We start from the raw sequence: 23,104 nt of genomic DNA, 5'->3' as shown, positions 1-23,104 counted from the left end.
TTAAATGCATGAAAAAATGAAACTATCTTGATTGTCTGATGCACTGTCATTCATTTCTCCAAGTAACAAAAGCACAGTGTGCATTCCCATAACGATAAGTAGAGACCCTTGCCTACTTTGTGTTTCCCGCAGGTTCTTTGCTATTTAATGCAGGAAATTATAGACCAGCTACCTAATTTAATATCTATAATTGCCAACAAACAAAAAAAGATTTGTGTGAAGAGGGTGTTTCTGTTAATTCATTTAGATCCTTCTCACTTTAAAGCTTCTAAGAGTGGCATCCTTGTAACTCAAATAATAAGATTTCCCTTTTAGTTTAATGTATTCCAATTAAATGAAGGCAGTAATTCAGGCTGGGGTTGAAGCATTGTTTTCAGCTGGCCATTGTTCCGTTTTCCATGAATAATTAGAACACACCGGAGTGTCATCTCCTTTGACAGTATGAAAAATGTAGGGCCTACAAGCCTTCTGAATAAGAAGTTGATTTGCAGACACCTGAAAGACAATGCAGAATGCATACACCATTCATGTTTAAAAAAAAATACACTTTTGCTCTAGATTAAACTCAAGTGATTATTATGCTTTTTCCCCCCACACATCGTTTTTTATTGCTTATATACTATATCATTTCAAGCATAAAAACATTATGATGGATTTGTGGAAAATGGACAAATGTTTTCAGAACTGGAATGCCTTTTTTCTATTTTCTCTATATTTCTATTTTGTTTTTTTATCAATGTAATGCAGTATCTCGTTTATTTCTATATGCATGCTTTTCTGAATGGGTGTTTGTCCTCTTTGGGTATTCCATGCTCCAAATCCTTTCATGTAATTCCTGGCTTTCTAACTTCCTAAATACTACTTACGTTTCACCTTGAGAGTGAACTATCTGTCTTTGATTTATGATGTTGGTGCACAGAGTTTCCATCTTCGCCCCCAGCTTGTCACAAGCTTTCTATAATTGGTGGAGCCATGTGACTGACCTACCCTGCATTGACGTTTCATGGTAGGAACAGACTGGTATCTTTGGGAATTTTCTCCTTTTTTTCCTACCTTTACGCTATGAGATGGAAAGTAGGGCACGATTCACAGCTCCATTAATTGTTCTGCCCTTTATAGCTCAAAAAAAAAAAACTTTTCTCTTTCCTCTCTTGTAGGAAGCATGTGCCAGCTTCGAGGAATGGGATAAATTAATGAGAACGCTGGGTACAGGGACTGCAGGGACCGATAACCCCTTTGTTGAAGTCATGGGGCTCATTACGCGCATGTACAAACAGACTGCAATCGCCAAGGTACGGACACCCCCTATTTATAGGCATTAATGTGTCACTTTCAACTTGATCTCCAGGCGTTCTCGGTGCAGCACGTCGCCCTGCTGTTCTTCATGAACTTGTTAATTGTTAACTGTAGGAATCTCAGGAATGTGAGCAAGAGTGCGCGGTTTGACAAAGCGTTTTCTTCGCTGCTTCTTCCGAGGGTGAACTAGGCACCCCCATTGATCACAGTTCAAACTAACAGTGTTCTGAGGCAAACGAAGAAAGGCTGTGAAGGTATCTGAGCACCAAATACCAGTCTTGTTCCCATTTAGTCGGTCTAGCTGGTCTTTTCAAGCCCAAAACGCATCTACGCAAACAAACATTTTGTGCGGATCGCCAGCCCCTCCCACTCAGCCACCCCGTTGTCAACTTTAAAACAAAACTTACTTTCAGCACGAAACCTGACCACTTTCTGATCTATAGTTCTACACTCACCTAAAGGATTATTAGGAACACCTGTTCAATTTCTCATTAATGCAATTTTCTAATCAACCAATCACATGGCAGTTGCTTCAATGCATTTAGGGGTGTGGTCCTGGTCAAGACAATCTCCTGAACTCCAAACTGAATGTCTGAATGGGAAAGAAAGGTGATTTAAGCAATTTTGAGCGTGGCATGGTTGTTGGTGCCAGACGGGCCGGTCTGAGTATTTCACAATCGGCTCAGTTACTGGGATTTTCACGCACAACCATTTCTAGGGTTTACAAAGAATGGTGTGAAAAGGGAAAAACATCCAGTATGCGGCAGTCCTGTGGGCGAAAATGCCTTGTTGATGCTAGAGGTCAGAGGAGAATGGGCCGACTGATTCAAGCTGATAGAAGAGCAACTTTGACTGAAATAACCACTCGTTACAACCGAGGTATGCAGCAAAGCATTTGTGAAGCCACAACACGTACAACCTTGAGGCGGATGGGCTACAACAGCAGAAGACCCCACCGGGTACCACTCATCTCCACTACAAATAGGAAAAAGAGGCTACAATTTGCACAAGCTCACCAAAATTGGACAGTTGAAGACTGGAAAAATGTTGCCTGGTCTGATGAGTCTCGATTTCTGTTGAGACATTCAGATGGTAGAGTCAGAATTTGGCGTAAACAGAATGAGAACATGGATCCATCATGCCTTGTTACCACTGTGCAGGCTGCTGGTGGTGGTGTAATGGTGTGGGGGATGTTTTCTTGGCACACTTTAGGCCCCTTAGTGCCAACTGGGCATCGTTTAAATGCCACGGCCTACCTGAGCATTGTTTCTGACCATGTCCATCCCTTTATGACCACCATGTACCCATCCTATGATGGCTACTTCCAGCAGGATAATGCACCATGTCACAAAGGTCGAATCATTTCAAATTGGTTTCTTGAACATGACAATGAGTTCACTGTACTAAACTGGCCCCCACAGTCACCAGATCTCAACCCAATAGAGCATCTTTGGGATGTGGTGGAACGGGAGCTTGGTGCCCTGGATGTGCATCCCACAAATCTCCATCAACTGCAAGATGCTATCCTATCAATATGGGCCAACATTTCTAAAGAATGCTTTCAGCACCTTGTTGAATCAATGCCACGTAGAATTAAGGCAGTTCTGAAGGCGAAAGGGGGTCAAACACAGTATTAGTATGGTGTTCCTAATAATCCTTTAGGTGAGTGTATAATCATGGTAGAAGAATATTTAATATCTCATTCTTCTCATGTGTGTCTTCTCCAAAATTAGAATAAACAATAAAGATAACTCAATTTAAATGAAGTGTTAAATTTAGTGTTAGAATTAGAATCGTTAGAAGACATAGGGTTTCTTTAAGGTTGGGGATGTTTTTCTACTGACTCCGCTGAATTGGGTGTTGATTTGAATGGGTCTGGGGGCTTGAAATGTGGGTGTTGTTTAAGGTTGGGGTTCAGCCAGTTGTTCTGGTCAAAAATGGGATAGGTAACCTATTGATGTAAGGCAATTGTTTATAATGGCAGGTCTCTCTGATTGGTACTGCAGTGCAATTTCACAGGTCAGATTAAGTATTCTAAATTATAATTTAGGTGTTATGGTAATTAATCGCCAAATCTGTTTTATATGATGTTTAAGAAATGTACAAAAGGTACATAAAGTTGGATTTACTGTTTTTTAAGCATAAGTAGAATATGGCCATAATGTCAGGAGCAATGTTTGTTGGCAGAAGTGAAAGCGGTTGAGGACTTGCCACCTGAAGAATAAGCAGAGAAAGAAACCCCCAAATAGCCCTGATTCTGGCTTCCTAAAGTTGTTTGCTTCAGTGCTGAAAGGTTTGCGGTGGTTTTGACTTTTCAGCACAGCTAACAGTTTCCATGGATACCGTGCTCTTCAGTGACATTTCTGCCTCTTTTAAAATAAAATAAAAACTTCCTACTTGACAGCTGGCTTGATTTTTTATTTTTTTATTTTTTATAAACAAAGTGCCTTTTCCCCCATGCGATATCAAACTCAAACAAGACATAATTTCCCCTTGTCGTGTGCCGAGACGCATTTGTTTGTGTTTATCGGCATTTTAGCATCTCTCTCTACAGAAGAGGGCAGTCGGGGAGAATTATAGTTATTTTAAATGGATTGAAAGACATTCAATAAACCTTGTCATTAGGCAACCCGTGCTTGACACAAAGAGGAAAGCCATGCCGAACACCTGCTTTGAAGCAGGTCCAGGTTGCTGATTTCCTTCAGGGCTGACAGGTCTTCTCTGCAGGTTGTCCTTCCCCATTAATTCCTTTTTTATATGATTTGTTTTAATTGTATTTATTTTAGCACTCCAGTGTGAATTTCCAGCGTGACAGAACTGAAAACAACCGTGTTTGTGGTTTCTAAACTCGGAGCAATCTGTTGGAAAATCAGGAAAGGAAAAAAAAAATCTGTGAGGGTACATATGCTCTGTGGAATTTTGTCTAGTGTCACTTCTAATGTGAGAATGCCAAGCTACAGGATTGAAACAAGCCAGAATTTATTTTTACTCACAAACATCTGTCATAAATTATCCAGGGGCCCAGGCTTTCAATACCGTTTGTTTTTTTAAAGATTAGCCTATTTTGGTTAAAGAACAAATCGAGAGCTTTACAAACCAATTAAAAAGTTTTGAACATCAAGCTGTAAAGAACAGGATCAGGTGGTGCCGTTTTCTTTGTCCTTTTAACACCACCTTTAATTAAAGGTATAAAACCTTTTCAGATGGCAGGCATGGAAATGGTAAGGTACAAATTGTGAAACTGACTGACTGCAGCTGTCCCAGGAGTAGCTATGGATAGACAGGCGCTCGGATGAAGTTCTCAGCAGGTATCGTTACAAATGACAGAACGGGAAGCGTTCACCGGGTGATTCGGGAGAATTACCTCTGGAAATTGTAAGGGTGCAGACAAAAATAGATCGAGAAGCGGTGACTCATATCATTACTTCATGCTCTTCTGAAATCCAAGTTTTTTATTTTAGTTATTCATTTTCTAGCTTATAACAAACAATGGGAAATTGTAACAGCTTTATATGCACAGCCTAATTGGTCAATTTGGGGGGGGGGGGGATGAGAACAATTTATTATACTATATTGGTGGTTTATATCAGATTACCACGTAGCTTCAACATTTTTAACTGCTGGCTATGTTCATATCTGAGATGCTGAGATAAAAGAAAGGAACTTTAAAAATGTGCTATAGCTGTGATGTGCAGGGATGTAATCTGTTGGCAACTCTGTAAAGGATGTCTTTGATTTCTGGGTCATTAGGCAGCTGTCCCTGGCTCTGGCTGTTTCAGACACCGTATGATGCTGTATGATTGTAGCCACCAAACCTGTCAAACCACATGGCTTCAGCAGGGCGGCCATGGATTGTGTCTGTTTAATAGCCAAAGAGCACACCGGTCTAAGGGACAAATACACAATGAAACTGAATCGCCCTACCTGTGTAAGTTTAAGGTCAAACTGAGACATTCATTCCAGGATTAAAGACACTGCAAAGCAGAGTGAGAATAAAGCTTTTCTCCTGTGTATTAAGAACTGACCTGATTCTTATTGAAATGTATTTTACAAACTGCAGTACGGAAATGGTTATTTATGAGAAGCCTTCAGAGCAATAGTGTAATAGGCAGCATGAAAGAGTTGTCATTAAACTGCAATGCCATGGATGAATGTATGTACAAGTGTGTCAGTTGTGTCCTCTATTTTGTGTCAAGGTAAAACAAAACCCTAGAGGAATGACTGTCATTGAATGCTTAGTTCACATCAGAAACGAGTGGATTACGTTGATTCATTTCTTTTTTTAGGCAGGAGCCGTAAAAGACTACATCAAAATGATGCTGGAAAATGAAAAACTGAAGTTCCTAGTTTTTGCTCATCATCTGACAATGATTCAGGCGTGTACAGAGGCTGTCATAGAAGCCAAGGTAATTTCATTTTCACCTGCCCTGATATTAAAGTACCATCTATAATTACTGATACAGTGTAGATAGTCCTTTGCTCCTCCTTTCTTACTTCATACTGTACTGATTGTTGCTGAGAAGGTAAAATAATCCCCAAAATATTCTGAAAAAAAAATATTGAGGGAGCTGCGATTGGCTGCTGACTGCAGGGATGTCCACCAGAGCTGCAGTCGGGTCAGGACCCTGGTGAGGACGAGGAGCCGCAGAGGAGCTTCCCTGAGATGCTTTCTGACCGTCTGTGCAGATATTCTTCGGTTGTGCAAAAGCATCATTTCATCAGCTGTCCGGGCGGTTGGTCTCAGACGATCCCGCAGGTGATGAAGCTGGATGTGGAGTCCTGCGCTGGCGTGGTACACGTGGTCTGTGGTTTTGAGGACAAATTCTCTAAAACGAGGTTGCAGGCGGCTTATGGTAGAGAAATGAACATTCAATTCTCTGGCAGCAGCTCTGGTGGACATTCCTGCAGTCAGCAGCCAATCACACGCTCCCTCAAAACTGAGACATCTGTGGCAATGTGTTGTTTGACAAAACTGCACATTTTAAAGTGGCCTCTTATTGTCCCCAGCACAAGCTGCACCTGTGTAATGATCTTGCTGTTGAATGAGCTTCTTGATACACCACACCTGTCAGGTGGACGGATTATCTTGGCAAAGGAGCAATGCTCACTAATAGGGCTGTCAACAAATGTGTGCACATAATTTGAGAGAAATAGACTTTTTGTGCATGTGGAAAATTTCTGAAAAACTCATGAAACATGGGACCAAAACTTTGTATGTTGCGTTTATATTTTTGATCAGTATATTTGTTAAATATGTTACAGGTTACTTGTGCACTGTATAGCCATGACCTCCTTAAATGTACAATATTCATTTTCAGATTTTCCGAGTGTCTGATGATGGTCTGGAAAATAATAATGTTTTATTAAAGTATTTCCACTCAAGTGTTCTTGCAGCAGACGACGGCCTCATTAGTCTTCAGCTCTCTCAGGAAAGAGACGGAGTGCGATGCTGAAACAGCTGTTTCTGTAGTTCAGAACTGTAGCGTGAGCGTTCTCTCCACCAGACACTGACCTGAAGACCTCTGACGGGATGAGGTCAAAAGGGGGATTTATATATAACCTTACCAGCGAAATGGAGGAAGAGATTTAAGTCCTTTGTTCTGTTGTCATTCTTTTACAAGTCTGGAAATAAGAAAAGGCATAACCTCTCACTTTAGCCACAGCATCCCATTTGCCAAATTGTATTGGAATTTTGTTTTCCCAAACCTTTTTAAAATAACTTTTGCTTCCAACAGATGAATTGCTACAATTGCCCATATTCCAAATATTTAAAATGCTACATACAGAGGCATTACTAAGAAGTTGTAGTTTGGGACTCTAAACATGCAGTTTTTAATGTGAATCCATAACTTCAAAATCCCTCCTGGAACTTCTGTAAAATCCATTGCAGTGTAGCTTCCTTCAGAAAGTTTTCTCTTATTAAAAACATTACCTTACATTGACTTTGATCCAAGTTTTTTTAACCACTTTCACAACTGAAGAAAAGCAATCCTCTCAACACACTGCTAATAGAATGCCAAGGATGTGTGAAAAGAAAGAGGGGAAAAAACCTCGACTGTTGGATTCTAAGATCTCTCACCTTCTTGTGTGAATATTGTCAGACTGTCAGTTTTGTAATTTCCAATTAACAGAAAGTTGCTAAAAATAGAGTCCCTGCATATTTTAAAGTTGGATATATCTTAATCACATTATGGTTAACAAGTCAATAACTTGAATACAGTGATAACGAATCTCACCAGAGAATAAACGTTTGAAACCGATCTAGTCTAATTCTGTTTAAAGCCAACATCATTATACATTGTCATGCTTTATCATGCGTTCTCATCATTTTCAACATTTGTTGATCCTCCCCGCAATATTTTTTTAAAACCCCTTTGGCTGATTGTCCTTTCTCGTTCAGACCCGGTACATCCGTATAGACGGCAGTGTGCCATCGTCTGAGAGGGTCCACCTCGTTCACCAGTTTCAGAATGACCCCGATACCAGGGTTGCGGTCTTGAGTATACAAGCTGCTGGTCAGGTAAGGTATTTAATTTCATCCATGTTTAATTCATCTTGAGGACATATTTGAAGAGGAACAAGCCTAAAATATATCGATAAGTGCACATATATTTCCATGTCATGGAGCAGTCCTGGAGGTTTACATTCAGTGTACTTAACAACTCATGTCATTCAGCTGTAAGTTTGAGGTTAGATGCTTGAGGTCAGTCTTAAATTACTTTTACTGCAGGACTGATGAACTGACAAATATAAGATGTGTTCTTAAAAGCTGCATGGTTTCATCATCAGCTTCATGTGACTTTTGTTTACAGTTAGCATGGGTGAAGGGGCAAGATGATTGCCCTTTTAATGTAAACATGTCAGTTCATCTACACACCCTAAGATCTGTCTTCTTTTTGTCAAGCTGCAAGTCTTAAGCACGGACAGCAGACCTATAGCACCACTGGGATGATTGATTGTACTCTCGCCGACAACACCGCAGGCTCACAGACTCCCAGTAGCCCACAGGGGTCACAGTTGTGCAGAGGGCTGAGGATGACTGTCCAACTTGAATACCCATGAGGCCAGACAATCCCCTGCCACCCTATTGGGGCTATTGGTTACAGTCATATTGGAGCTGTTTGGATGTCAGTGTTCAGCCTAGCTCTCAGTAGAGACTGCTACATGCCACAGGTCCAGGATAACTTGGTTTGAACATGTTGCTGATTATTTTCTGATGGACAGTAATTGGAAACAATACAAAACTGCAACCAGTTATGGCTCACAAATCTTTTCTCAGGCATTTTTCACATCATCTGGATATTCAGTAAAATGTTGGATTATTATATAAAAAAACATATCCCTGCTTATTTTCTCCACTTCTGTAGTGATACCTTTCTTTACTCTCTTAACTTCCAGGGCCTGACATTTACTGCTGCCACCCATGTTGTGTTCGCTGAGCTGTACTGGAACCCGGGCCACGTGAAGCAGGCGGAGGACCGAGCGCATCGAATCGGGCAGAGCAGCTCGGTGCACGTCCACTACCTCATCGCCAAGGGCACGTTCGATACGCACATGTGGGGGATGCTGAATCGCAAGGTCAGTAACACGGCACAGGATAAAGGGAAATAAAAAGATCAACACCACGACTGTCTTGATTCTCTTTTTCTTTTTAAATCCTAGGCAGGTTTTGTTGTTGCTTTGGCTAATTTACACTGTATGTTGATGTGGCAATGTTTGTTTCCGATCCCTAACACATTGAGCTGCTCACTGCTGTCCATGAGACAGGGAATCTGAACTTGTGTACTGATGTTAAGCTGTGAGAAAGCAACTGTGCCTGGCCCACACTAAACTTACATGCCAGCTATAAAATTTGAAAGAAAGGGAATATTGTGACCCTGATGTCATCCACTAGTTCCTTTTGTAAAGCAGTTTTTTAAAATATGTGATGAAACCAGAGCGGATGAGAGTGGACTGAGTGGTTCTCCTGATCTGGGGACCTGGCTGCTATGGTTTATGAATAGATGTTTTTTATTACACTTTTGTGCATAGGAGACAGTGACAGGCAGCACCTTAAATGGGAAAAAAGAATACTTGAAAGCAGAAATTGGAGACAAGGAGAAGTGGGATTTCCTGAATTTCTCCAGTGCGTGGACACCAAGCGAGACTCTTCCACAGGAAGACAGCAAAGATGAAGTGTTCTTCTCCCATGTGAGTTTTAATTCCCATCAAAATTAATACAAATTGAAACCCTTTAATCCTATTAAATCTGAGTGTTTGAAACCTAGCAACAATTTAATGCTGTTCTAATGCCATAATTCAGCACATTGGTATCACATTTGGATGGACTTTTCATATTAAAAACACTTTTGTAGTTATATTTCTGTATATTAAAGTTGTCAAGATTAAACGGAAAATCTATTTCCAGGTATTTTGATACCAGGTGAATTTTTACTTTTAATTGTCAGCATGCTCGCAGCACCTTGCTGAATTTGATCAATAGTTTTGACCCTCCACTGTTAGCTTACAATGGGAACAGAAACTCTGCCAAAATCCCTGACTAGATAGATGTGGCTTTAACAGCAGCAATTTGCTTTTCCTGTGACACTCATCAATGTATCCCACAGATATCTGTGTGAACTCCACATGTGCAAAAGTATCTGATCATTTCAACCCTTGTCGTGAGGTATTCGGTAAGAAAACTATTAGAAGTCAAAGTGAATAAACAGCCCTGACTTACCCAAGCAAAAATGTCAAACTGCATTCCTTTATAAAACCTTCTGTCCAGAGGTATTTCTATAGAACTCGATTTCTATAGACCTAAGGTGGTTCACAAGAATTTCTTCATATTTGGATCTTCGTAAAGATAACATGAATGGGATAAACACACAGCATTTTTGCTTCTAGAAACGTAGAACCGTAGAAACCAGCTGCAGTTTCTCAGAAAGCTGGTCTATAAACAAATCTATTCGCAGCTCACCATGCATATTTATATTATTATCAGTGCGTTGTATATAATCTTAATTTCTAAAAGACTAATTATATCTGAAAATGTGGGACTATATTTAACATAATACACAAGTTATTTATAATTACATTTCTCCCCTTTAAAACTTTTTTTTATAGTGACCCGACTCACTGACTTTAAATGTATTTGCCTGGCTAATAGTGTAATAACCACAAAGCAATTGCCATGATGTCCCCATTATTATAATACAAAAACTTGAAAGGAAGTCATTAGAGTCCAGCCAGCTGCGAGGATTAAAATCAGTTCTTCTGTGGGAATTTCTAAAGAACAGTAGACGTGATGAGAAATAGGATTTCAGATTGCTTAATTATCCCAAGCAAAATGTGCTTAATGTACAACAACAAAAGTACAGGAGGAATCCACACATTATGCATGGCAGTGCTTTCTGATGTCTAGTTTTTTAAGGCTTTTACTTAATTTTACTGCTTATTACCGCTAGACAATGGTAATGCTTTTTAGTGGGTACTTTTAAAATATATAATGTTTTAAGGATATAACATTGTTTGTGGAAGAGACAGTTCTTCTGCAGAATTCTTTTGCTGCATCTTAATGTTTTTGTTGTTGGTTTTGGCATTTCAGTTTGAGAAAGAGAAACAGCACGACATCCGCACCTATTTCTCCCCGGGCTCAGGCAAGGAGAAGAAAAGGAAAAGGACCACAAAGGAGGACTCTGCGGTCCCTGTCATGGGGCAGAGCCCGCCAGAGGCCTCCACAGCGGGCGGGCCGACTGAGCAGGACAGCAGCGATGCCCTTTGTGGGGGAGAGACGGCGTCCCCGATAGTGCTGGGGGATGATCCGCCGGAGCTCGACTCTGAACCTCACAAGAAAAGGCTGAGACAGGCCAGCCAGCCTGTGGGCAAGAGGACGGCGGGAGAGAATAGGAAGTCTTGGGCGGGTGAAGCGAGCTCCCCGTTTTCATCCCGAGGAGCCCACAGAGTTTCCGAAGGGGCTCCTCTGGCACCCAGGAGGCTGCTGTCAGACGTGAAGAGGTGGGATTGTAGCACCTGCACGTTCACCAACAGCTCCCTCCTGCCGTACTGCGAGATGTGCGATACCCAGCGCGCCAGCTGCGGCGGTAAGTAAGGCTTTGTATCCTCTTCGTCAGCTGTGATTATATTAGCACAAGTCCAGAGGGAGAACGACTTTTTCCACCTTTCTGTACAAATTCCACCTTTTTTTTTTTTTTTTTTGCAGCAAAGTTTACTGAATAGTACAGCGCCACAAGGTTTTAAACAAATCCAATTAAAGCACAGTGTAGGACTGTGAAGATATTTTTGAATGAAGGTATGAACCGTACTAACAATATATTTTTAAAATAATTTTAATACAAATATAATTGTTTGCAATGCCTCATGACCAGTTCCCTCCTGTTTTCTGACTGACACTGGTAACCTGAAATATTACTTAAGCAGTAGATCACATAGCAGGCTTTTTTATGGCACCCCATGAAATGACCAATCATCATGACTTACCTTCCATGCCCAGTTAATAAATAAATAATTTGATCCTGCTAAGATGAAGAAAAATTGAAAAAACGACACACTACTGTAGTACGTTCAAGTTCAACAGCAGAATGATGATGGCAATTGAAATATAAATGTAACACATCACCACAAACGGAAAGGCAGCAAGTACTCAATGATCAAACCACTGTTATTGAAACATTTTTCACCATGGCATTGCAATTTACCCAGCTCTATTGTTGTTAAATAGCTGCTCAGGCAAAAGGCAATCCAAGGCTTCCCTGTGACCTGCCCGCCAGTATTAAGTAGGAACAGCCAGTGAAGAATTCGCCTCCAAACCTGATCATAAAATAGACCGGCTTTCACACTTTGTGTTTATTGAGGGATTCCTGGAGTGGTCTGGATTGTGCTCTAGAGGTTGCTTCCACCAATGTGCAAGTCAGGTTAAAGTAGAGTTATATAAATTCTGTTCCATTAAGATTTTTTTTCTCTCTCTCTCCGTCAAATGTCACGGTCACAGAATATTATTACAAAGCATAATAATTATACACACCCACACTTATGTTACGTTTTACGATGAACAAGCTTCTGTCTCAAAAAATTATCTAAGCTGATATATAGTTGTTGATCTGGTTACACTCCCTGTTATTTTCGAAATTATTAACATGGACATAAAGGATTGTTATCTCTTGCGAGATGCGAGTGTGGGCATTTCCCAGGGGGTGTGGGCGTTCATTTTAAGCTGTATTTCGAGAAAATCTATAAGGCCCTCATGAAACCGTACCCGGTGTGGAAAAGACAATTAACCAAGTTCCTGAAGTGTACCAAAGAGCATTTATTTTATGTTTCTTTATTGTGATGTCTAAAGAGAACTTCTCAGGGTTTAAGTAAGATTGGAAATTGTTAAAGCATGTTAAGCCATTATTCAGGTCAATGACACTCCAAACTGCTATTGCAGATAAAGGTGCCTTCAGCATACAGATGTGCGGATCTAAATGATTTCTCATATCTGTGTGAACACTGACCTGCACACATGTGTGGATATGTTAGTGAGGGGCTATAGGATTACTCATCTCTCTCATTTCTTAATAAAATAATAAATATATATTGAGCGTAAAACAAGCATAAGCCTTCAGTGTGTCAGGAATATGAGTGTGTCGTATGTGTGCAAATCCGCAAATAGACATGCACAGTTGTTTATCGGCACGTTTGATTAATATTTTTACTTGCTGTATGTACATTGCATCATTAGTAATGATTTATTTATGTATTAGTAAATAGTATTATTGTTTTATGTACTAGTTTCTTCATCCTAAAGTCATTATTATATATGCATGTATTTCTGTATTACCAGCTCATAAATAGTAATAGCAAAAGGAGGAATTATAAAAAAAAAAATGTATATGTCAATTTTCTTTTTTCCCTGTGGTCTGCTAGACCCCAGTGTGGGTCTCGGTATTCAGAGCGACGGGCCTGTATCCGAGCAGCCGGCGCAGGAGAGCCGGCCCCAGAGGCGCGAGCCGAGCCCCAGCGCTGCCGGAGACTCTGACAACGAGGATAATGAGAGCCCGCGTCCCCGTCCCGCAGTCCCTAATGAGGGGGAGAGACAGGAGGCTGAAGATTCAACCCAGAGAAATTCATTATCCCAAAACAATGAAAATGGTAATGCATGTGCAGTCTTACAGAGCCTTTTGATCTTTGCAAGGCTTTTTGATGTGGCTGTGTTCCCCTTTGTGCCTCTACGAGCTCTGTCTTTTGGTCGTCCAGCCCCTGTCGTTTTGTTTTATTCAAATTTATTCGAATGGCAGCAATGGCTACCACTGTCATTAATGCTGTCTTGTAAAGGATGCATAATTTTGAGTTTAATATTACAGCTATTGCAGGTTTTGTAGATAATAATCTGTTAGAGGATAGTGCTGGTTACGCCCATTTATATTTATATATCTACACACACACACACACACACAGTGCCTTTAGAAAGTCTACACCCCCTTGAACATTTTGTTGCGTCTATCCCTCTGAGTTTCATGCATTTAAGTTAGGATTTTTGTCCACTTACATATGCATCATACGTATATAGTCCTATAACTGAAATATCATAATTGGATAAGTATCCACCCCCCCATATTAAAATTTGATGGAAGCATGAACAATCTTCAAGTCATGCCACACATTGTTTATTGGATTTAGGTCTGGGCTCTGACTCCTCAGGACATTTACCATTTTATTTCTTAGCCACTCCAGTGTAGTTTTGGCTGTGTGCTTCGTGTCATTGTCCTGCTGAAAGCCATGTACAGTGCTTTAGTCTGTCTTCTTTTCTCAAAAGAAAAATTATCTATATTCCCGGGGGTTTAAAGTTCACTGAAAGGTTAGGAATGTCCTAATTTTTAGCATGACTTAAAGCACATCCTTTATCAAAAAAGTATAATTTTATTATTTAGCAAATGGAAGCCAATATATACTTTACTTTGTATAATTTTCTGTTGTACTTTTGGATGTGAAGTACCGCATACTTCTTTATCCCAGCCAAGCGGAGCAGATGGTGTTTATAAATCTCAGTTGCGATACTAGAATTAGAACAGTCAAATGGTTCACGATGACACTTTTTTTTGTGTCGCAGTGAAAGAACTAGGGTGTAACCCCTTTCTGTCTAAATACATTCCATGACTAATGTAAATATACTGTACAGCAACTGCAGCTGAAAAACAATCTATATTCAGTGCAGAGACTTGTACAAAAAAATGAAGTTTACTTTATAATGTATTTGATAAAAAAATAATTCAATCCTGCAGAACTGGAGCAGACTAACATTACAGAAATTGCCTGTTTAAGAGGAATTCGACTACAAAGCCTGTCATACCATTCGTAATAATAATAAAGTTTAGTTTAAAATGGTCTTTGCAAGTGGGGGAATAAACTGACAGAGAATACCTGGAGCTGCAAATGGGAACAGATCTTTTTAAAGCCCTTGGTGTTCTAACGAGGAACACTTATGGATTCTCCTAATTAACAGTTAAAATGGGCTAATTTACACTAAATCAAGTGTTAGCACAAAATAATATCTGGAAAACAAATGCAGCACAATTTTAGATGTTGAAGATGAAGTGCTGTATTAATGTGAATTGAAAGAGCGTGTGCTATTTTGTAGATAAGCCTATTGTCGTGTAACATTAAAATGTGCTTCACAAATGGTTTGAATGGCACTGAATAATGTCATTGTGTTTTTGTAATGTTCAAATGCCAACAGATTTAGTTACCCTCTTCTCAGGGGGAGTCGGTTTCATGGAGAACATAACAGTTAACCTATAAACATGGCCTCCAGGGAATCGTTTGTGATATAACGACTACGTTCAGATGAGCCCGGTGACAGGATGACACTTCTGGAACATTCCCACTGTCCAGCTTTGGATTTGATGAAGATAAATGACCTAATACAAAAATCTTGTAAATTACTGCATCTTACATTCAGGATCTCTGATGGATGTAATCTGTGTTCGTAGTTATATAAAGTGTACACAAATTCAAACTATAAATGACCTAAAAAAAACTAGTTCTGAACTGACCTGGGTTAGTTTGTAGCACCACTCATAGTTAATGTGTGGAGCATAAGCATCGCTGCGTTGTTGACCTGCAAACATGTGGCTCCCCTGAGGTCATTCTCAACAGCCCTAAATTCTCTCTGATTTGAATCTTCACCCAATCTAGTAATTATGGCCGTCCTGATTGCGAGTTATTTTGTTTCTTGTTTGACAGCAGCAGAGTGCGATTCTGCCGATGCCACTGCTTATGAAGATCTGAGATTCTGTGCCAGCAGGAACACGGACAGGATTTTTCTCTACACCAAGGTGCGAATGGAAAGTGACATCTTTCAGAGCCGCACGATATTTTCAGATTGGAGTTCTTTTTTTTTTATATATATATTAAACAAGATAAGTAGCTTAGCCAGTTTAGCAGCGATTCATGCCTAATGTTGTTCAGATAGCTTGGCTGAATTTCTTCTTGCAGTCTTTGGGTTTTGGCAATTTGTGTTCTTGGCTGACAGGACAGCTGTGAAGAAATTTTGAGGAACCAATTCATAATCAATTCAGATTCAGGTCTATGGGGAACAGGTCTATAAAGAGACCATTGCTGATACTGAAGAGCTTAGAAATGAAGCACTATGCATTGGATTTTAGAGAAGAGAGATTTGGATCCCACAGAAATTATTTTATAATGTAATTAATTAAAAATGATTTATTGTTTATTAAAATGAAATGAATAATTTAAAAAACACACTAGAGACCATTATTAAAATATGAATATTGGGATTATCTCCATGACTGTACATGATATCATATTTTTTTCCAGAGCTGTATATATATATATATATATATATATATATATATATATATAAATAAAGAGACCACTGCAAATTTGTCTTAAATCAGCATCTCTACATGTATGGTAGCCATTCCATTCCATTCATATTTTTATTTGGAATTTGGGAGAAATGTTGTCAGTAGTTTATAGAATAAAACAAAACTGTTCATTTTACCCAAATACATACCTATACATAGTAAAACCAGAGAAACTGATAATTTTGCAGTGGTCTCTTAATTGTTTCCACAGCTGTATATATATATATAATTTTGTTACATTTTATCAGTGGAAATGTTGCATTAAACATTCTTAAATTCGCTTCTCAATTTAAATTAAACCGACTGAAAAAGTAGATTTAAAAAAATATGTAGTTCCAACACAAAATGTAATATCCGTGTCTTATTTAAAGTAGGTAATTCTTCAATTTATTATGCATGTCTATAGAGTAGTTTTAAGTGCTTGAAATGTTCTTCGTATTTATAAAGAATTATACAACCGTGCAGAACCACAAAGATGAAAGTACAGTATCTCTTGTTCATTCTTCTACAAAGCACTTCCTAGACAATGATTGCAATTGTAGGATTATTTTAATCCCTGGGAGCTGTTGTTCAAACTCTCACACAGCTTTATGCGCTCTTGACATAATTTGTGTAAATGTGTGATTAAATTACTGGTGGTGAAGGGCTGATATAGCTTCAGGAAAATTAACGTAAGTATAGGATGATTTCAGTTTTGAGATTATTTCCTTTGCTGTAAAATACTCTCTTTTGAACGTGTGCAATTGCAAACTTTAAAGTTACAGTGCTGAAAACGTTTTCTGGCCAACTAAGGGTGTAGTAGCATCATGATCAGGAGAACAATTAATGTGTTACAATAGTATGACAAACATCTAATATGATTCAATAAATTACATTTCACTCTTTATTTTGATGGCTTATCTAACCTATAGTGTTTGTTCATCTTTCACTTACAGGATGGAGATCCAATGAACTGCAATTTCATCCCACTGGACATAAAACTAGATATATGGGAGGATTTACCAGAGAAGTTCAAACACATGGCGTACCGTCGGCAAGTAAGAAAGTCAATTAAAAGCATCCGTATCATTTTTTAGTTGTGTCATTCAATTGTTCAAACACCGTGAAGTTTATTCCTCATGAATTGTAAAGAGAAGAATGTCATTTTAATGTCAGTTGGACGTGAGAGCCGTCCTCTGTGCTAATAGCGACTGATCTCGCTGTCAGATCGTGCGCTTCGTGCGGGCGTGGAGCTCCCTGACAGCCATGAAGCAGAGAGCGATCCGGAAAAGCGGTCACCTGTTCCAGAACCCCGTGCTGGCGCTGGAGGACATCGCCAGCAGCCAGCGTCAACAAAGCAGCACTAAAAGGCAAGTGACTTTGGACTCGGCGATCAAATCCCCTGCCTGACTCCAAAGGGGGCTATTTCGAGGCCTGTGTTGTCAAGGTCTGTGAGGAAGAAGCCGCACGCACACACACTCACTCCTATAAATTCCTCGGCCGCCTTTGCGTTTCACCACAGTGTGAAGAGAGCAAAGGCACGACCATTAGCTTCTCTATTCGAATCCGCCTGGCAGCAGCTGGGTTCCCAGTGTCCGGCTGTAGCGGCTCCTACCTCTCAACGGGGGAGTGGAGTGGAAATGAACGACGAGAAGTGGAAGGGGGGGGAGGAAATCTAAGGTAGAAATCTAATATTAGAGGAATCTTTTCCTTTTTGTCTCCGGAGGGATCACACAAAGTTTTGTGCCGACAGCTTCTGGAGATTTTTTTCCCCAGAATCAATTTGCACATCTCATGCGCCCCCCCACCCCCCCGCAGGCCTGTGCTTTATTACCCTGCGTGTGACACATTATCAGTGTATGACACACCTTTCATGTTGTTCGTTTTATCCCTGCGCTTTGCTGCACGCCCTTTGAAGAGGGAAGTTCTGTTTTTTATGTAAATGTGTGAATGTGGGTCTTTATGATTTCATCACTTTGATATGTCTTTTTTAATTTTCTTATTCAGATACCTCACCAAGGAGGATGTCGCACAGGCCTCTCTAACGAAAGCCCAGCGGGATGGAGGCACCGTCCGAGTTATCGCCAGAGAGAACGCCTTTTTCTCCAAAAGAAGAGGCGCTCAGCAAGCGAACGGGATCGCTAAGGAGTAGGCGTTTTCTTTTTCTTGGGAAAACTGTCGATGCATCCGTATTTGGTATTTTCAAGGCAGCTGGCACAAACACTCGAGGAACAACAATTCCAAAAACAGTTTGCCTGGGAAAAAAAATAATGGACTGTAAAAGATTACACATAAATTATACTGGATGAATATCTGAAAGCATGACTTCAGCTCCCACGCTGTTGGCAAGGTCATTGAGATGCACTTGAGTTGTTTTTGATCATCAAGACCAGACCTTGTAAACAGGGCACTGTTCATTGTATAAATCCCTTTCATCACCACTGACTAATGTGTGCCATTCCCTGGAGATGTAGGCCTTGGTTTGGCATGTGTAGTACACTTGTATTCATTTATTCATTTAAAACATCTTTGGGAACCTGCAAGCCTCTTCTTAAACTCTGCGTCAACCAGAGCTGAGGGGCTCCTGAGATTCTTTGTTAGATCGGCCAGGAAAAGAAACATATATACCCATTTCTTAGAGAGAATAACATTTCTCATGGCATTTCTTTTAAGCTACTTTTACTGTGTTGTAAAGGTTGTGTGCTTTTCTAAATGAGCAACATTATATGCATTCAAATATATGCATTCAGAATCTGTTATCAAACACAAAATTGGAAGACTTGGACAGTCTCTCTCATTTAAGCCGTATTCCCTAAACGTATTTTATTGACAGTGATTTTCTGCACTAGGGAGGAGGGGGGGATCTCGGCGGAGGACCCCAGAGAGGACAGTGGCTCCACTGCCGCTCCCCTGCCGCCTCGGGGGGAGAGCGCTCGGGAGGGAAGCTACCTGCAGGTGGTGGACGCGGAGGGCACCCCACTGTGCCTGTCCTGCCAGCAGCCCTGCCTCCAGCCCGGGGCGCCCGGGGAGAACAGCGCCTGGGACACGCGCTTCTGCTCCCACCGGTGCCAGGAGGAGTTCCTGGTGCGCTCCAGCCAGTCCTACCTGAGAGCCAAGGTCCTGGAGACGGAGCACGGCGTCTGCCAGCAGTGCGGCCTGGACGCCCAGGGGCTGTACCAGCGGGTCCGGGACGCCCCCACGACGCACCGGAAGGAGATGCTGGAGAACACCTGGCTCTCACAGCTGTCGCTCAGCCAGGTAAAGACAATTTGCAGGGGCTATACCTTTAGCACACCACCCCCCCCCCCCCGCAGATAATGTTTGATAATTACTATATTTTAGTTTCGATGAATAACAAAGTGTGGAAAAGAATGCTATAGAGGACATTTTGTGAGGGTAACACCTGGTGCTGGACAACTTCAGTGTCGGTTGCTGGATGGCTTTGTTTTTGGCTGTTCCTCTATCACTGGATCCACAGGGAGGGGAGTGTGTCGACGTCCAACACAGAGGGTCTAATAATACGTCTACTTTAGTTTGGAAATGTGTGGTTTTGTGCTTTTCTGAGATTGTTTTCGGCGTGGGATACATTCCCCTGAAACCACAGAGCCACGCACAGCTGCACTGCGCTGGGAGGGTTTTCGGCAATGCCTTTTAGCTACATAGCGGCTCAGCTGCTCAGAGGCCCGTGAGATCCTGCATTGATTTGTGTACTGCCGCTGAGCAGCGGGTTACGTGGTATTGTTTGCCATTTTTATGAAGCAGAAACACCTTCTCGCAAATCAATGCCCTGCGCCGGTTGGATTTGGGGATGGCAACCTTCACGATCGGGGAAATGGCCAGTGCAGTGAATCATAAATACTATTGGCATACAGAATTAGAGACATGAGGTTAGTTTAGTGCATCAGAAGGCGGCATTCCCTTAGGGCAGCCTGTAAGGACTTAAGGATATCGATCTGGTCACCATCCAATTTAGCAGTTGTATGGGTTATTCACTCTGGTGCTTTACAATGGCACTGTGGGCTTTTACAGGTCCTCCTCAGAACTTTGCTAATTACCTTAAAGGACTTTACGGCAGGAATAGGGATTGATTTCTGGAGCCGGCCTATCCCCAGGGTGCCTCGGCCTAAAAAGGCTACAAAACCGAAATGGCTTTTCAACAAATTGAAAATGCCAACATAAGGTCTAGAGTGGCTTTAGTCTTTCCTGCACTTCATTTGTTGATGTACTGTCTTGTTTGAAGGCAAATACCCTTCGCTGTTCAGAGACATGCCAGCTCTTTAAAAAACACAGCAGTGTGACAGATTGGGGTGGATCTCACATGATGGAAAACCTGTGCGAGACACTCACAGGGAGACAGCAGGTCAGCAAGGATGCTAATCTTGGGCCTACTGCCTTTGAAATTCATCAGGAAGCATCGGCATTGTTTTATGTCAGCATGTAGATACAGCAGTTATATGCCGTGAGGGAGATGGACATTTTGAGTCGCTGGTTAGCAGGACTGTGCTTCCCCGCAATTAAAATACCATCCAGGAATGGAAAGTTGTTTTCCCAGAGCACCGTGACTCGTCTTCTTAGGTATGAATGGAGAAAAAAAGTTGTCTCTTAACCCTTCAGAGCCCATCTGCTTTTGTCTTTTGTTCTAGTTGAATGAGATGATCAGGAGCCCAGCGGAGGGCCAGTTCTGGCAGGCGGACCACATCCGGCCAGTGTTCATGGGTGGAGGACAGTGTTCGTTGGACAACTTACAAACTCTGTGCACAGTCTGTCACAGGAAGGTAGGTGTCCACCTCTCAGTGTAGCGCGCGGCCGACTACCTTTTGAATGTGAGACTTTTCTGAAACGTAACTAAATCGAAATGTTCTTTGCTTCATAGAGGACCGCAATGCAGGCAAAACAAAGGAGCCAGATGAAGAAAAACACCGCCGCTTCGAAACTCGCTTCCGATATCGCGCGCTTTTTTGTTAAGAAATGACCGATTCTGTAATCTGAAAAAGACGTCACTGGAGGAGGTCCTTGATGCGGACATCCCATTCAGATCAAGAGTCTGTTGTATCAAAGTGAAAGGACACTTCTCAGCAACAGGACCTCGATAGAGACCCCTTCTCAAGCCACGGGTACTTTTACCGACGGAAGATGCGCATGTTGGCAAAGGACCTCGGCAGCAGGCGGGCGTCACCGCTTCACTCGACTCCATCATACACGGCCATCCTCCATTTAAATCAAAACAGTTTTCAGAGGAGGACGAAAATGATGCATTTATCTATACAACAGTTATTCACTTTTGTGTGAAAAATACCAACGAGTAAAGACTTCAGCTCGTAACGTGAGGAGTTATGCTATTTCTGTGCAAGTTTTAAACCCTGAACTTTAGCAGAGGCTGAAGATTTGATTTATGATGAGCTTTACCTGGATCTCAGGAAGAGTCTAAAAGAGGCTTGTGTTTGAAGAGCTAAAGCTATTTATAGCATTGCAAACTACATAGAAAATGACTTATTATTGCAGCAATATCCAACAAAGGCTGGTCGTATTTGTTTTCTCAGACTTCTACAATACCCAAATGTGTCAGAACGTTGTTACATACGAGCCTCTCTCCTTAATCATCAGAAACTGTTTCACTGATATTAACTATTTTAAACCTCTTAATACCACAATGCAAATAAAGGACAATATTCTCAAAATGTGGATTATCACACTATGTTAAGTTAAAAACAGCATCTCAAAATATCAACTGGAAAATCTAACTTTTGATTTGAATGGGGTTAAAAAAACATGGTTTAGGTCTACATGCAAATTCATCAGAGCATCAGACTTCATAAAATAAACATGAACTTTGTGAATCTGAGGTGTGTATTTAGACGCTTATATAAAAGCAAACATTATATAAGAAATTTCACGAAAAGCACAGCATGGGTAAAAGTTGCTATGGAAACCGGTCGGGGTAGTGGGCTACATATAGAAAAACATTTTGTATTCGAGATATTACAGTAATTCACAGCTCCGCTCTGTTTTTAGACCTGCTGAGGGAGGAGTTAGCGGCTCGAAAATGAGTTGTGAATTGCTGCCACGATTTAAATGTATTTAATTGAGGTTTCAGAAAATTTGCCTAATTTAGCTTCTTTCCCAGTAGCGTTGAGGAGAAAGGACTTCGCATAGAGATCATACATTTGTGTTTAGGGTTTATCTGTGGCTAATAGCACATGTATGTCTGGCAGTAAGATAGAAAATACACAATTCAGTGGGTTAAATATCACATGCACAATATGTGGACTATTAAAAAAACACAAACTCCAATGTATGTCATAGGTTAAAACCTTAACAGAAAAACCCAACCTTAAATGCTCTAATCATTCGGAAAGAATTTCAGTTGTGTGTGTGTGTTTATCGATTGGTTAATTGGACCACACTTAACTCTTGCTTGAGATAATGTGCGTCTTTGAACTCCAGGCACTTCCATCCCAAACTTTACACACAACGTGCATTAGGCATGTGTGCAATTGTGAATCTCTTGCTCCATCTCAAGGTTTTGTGTGAACCATTCCCCCCTACAGATGTGTGTGGATGTATCTTTGGATCTTCTTTCAGCTCAGCCTCATTTACAGGCAGCATCAAACCACCTCTGAGAACCAGAGATGCTTAAGAGATGGTCAACCTAGTGTCGGATAAGACTGACTTTATTTCTAGCTAAACCTGTCTAAGCACAAACAGCATGATTATTATTTTTTCATCAAAAGATGTAAACGAGGAAGTCTGTCACAAAGTATATATTTTTTTTTAAACTGCCTTTGGGTCAGTTAATAAACTTGTTTCAAAGGGTTTATATACACAATGCATCATTTATCAGAAACATGCGCTACACAAATTGGGTCACTTTGTCACTGACCAACTTAAAAGTGTCAGCAACTAAATTCAAGATTAAGTGTCGTCAATGAAATATCCAGCTTCACAAAACCACAGAGAAGGAA

At 40.8% G+C, this 23,104-nt stretch overlaps 1 protein-coding gene across 2 annotated transcripts in view; it reads left to right on the top strand.

The window, feature by feature from the left end:
- zranb3 (zinc finger, RAN-binding domain containing 3) overlaps positions 1-21,820 on the top strand; it is a 34,010-nt gene extending 12,190 nt beyond the window's left edge. Inside the window, exons 7-20 of one of the 2 annotated variants that reach the window (XM_066687575.1) lie at positions 1,158-1,292; positions 5,583-5,702; positions 7,697-7,816; positions 8,695-8,874; positions 9,328-9,486; positions 10,883-11,378; positions 13,204-13,428; positions 15,523-15,611; positions 17,099-17,200; positions 17,370-17,512; positions 18,150-18,290; positions 18,992-19,400; positions 20,786-20,917; positions 21,016-21,820. In XM_066687575.1, coding sequence (XP_066543672.1) covers positions 1,158-1,292; positions 5,583-5,702; positions 7,697-7,816; positions 8,695-8,874; positions 9,328-9,486; positions 10,883-11,378; positions 13,204-13,428; positions 15,523-15,611; positions 17,099-17,200; positions 17,370-17,512; positions 18,150-18,290; positions 18,992-19,400; positions 20,786-20,917; positions 21,016-21,114 — 2,550 coding nt within the window. In that variant the 3' untranslated portion in view covers positions 21,115-21,820. Of the gene's footprint in view, positions 1-1,157; positions 1,293-5,582; positions 5,703-7,696; positions 7,817-8,694; positions 8,875-9,327; positions 9,487-10,882; positions 11,379-13,203; positions 13,429-15,519; positions 15,612-17,098; positions 17,201-17,369; positions 17,513-18,149; positions 18,291-18,991; positions 19,401-20,785; positions 20,918-21,015 lie in introns of both variants that reach the window. The other variant, XM_066687574.1, reaches the window with a different exon arrangement.
- Positions 21,821-23,104: the final 1,284 nt, after the last annotated feature.

Source organism: Amia ocellicauda, chromosome 16, assembly GCF_036373705.1.
Source record: "Amia ocellicauda isolate fAmiCal2 chromosome 16, fAmiCal2.hap1, whole genome shotgun sequence".
Lineage (NCBI taxonomy): Eukaryota > Metazoa > Chordata > Actinopteri > Amiiformes > Amiidae > Amia > Amia ocellicauda.
The sequence above is the reverse complement of the archived record's forward strand: the minus strand, read 5'-3'. Positions and strand labels throughout refer to the sequence as shown.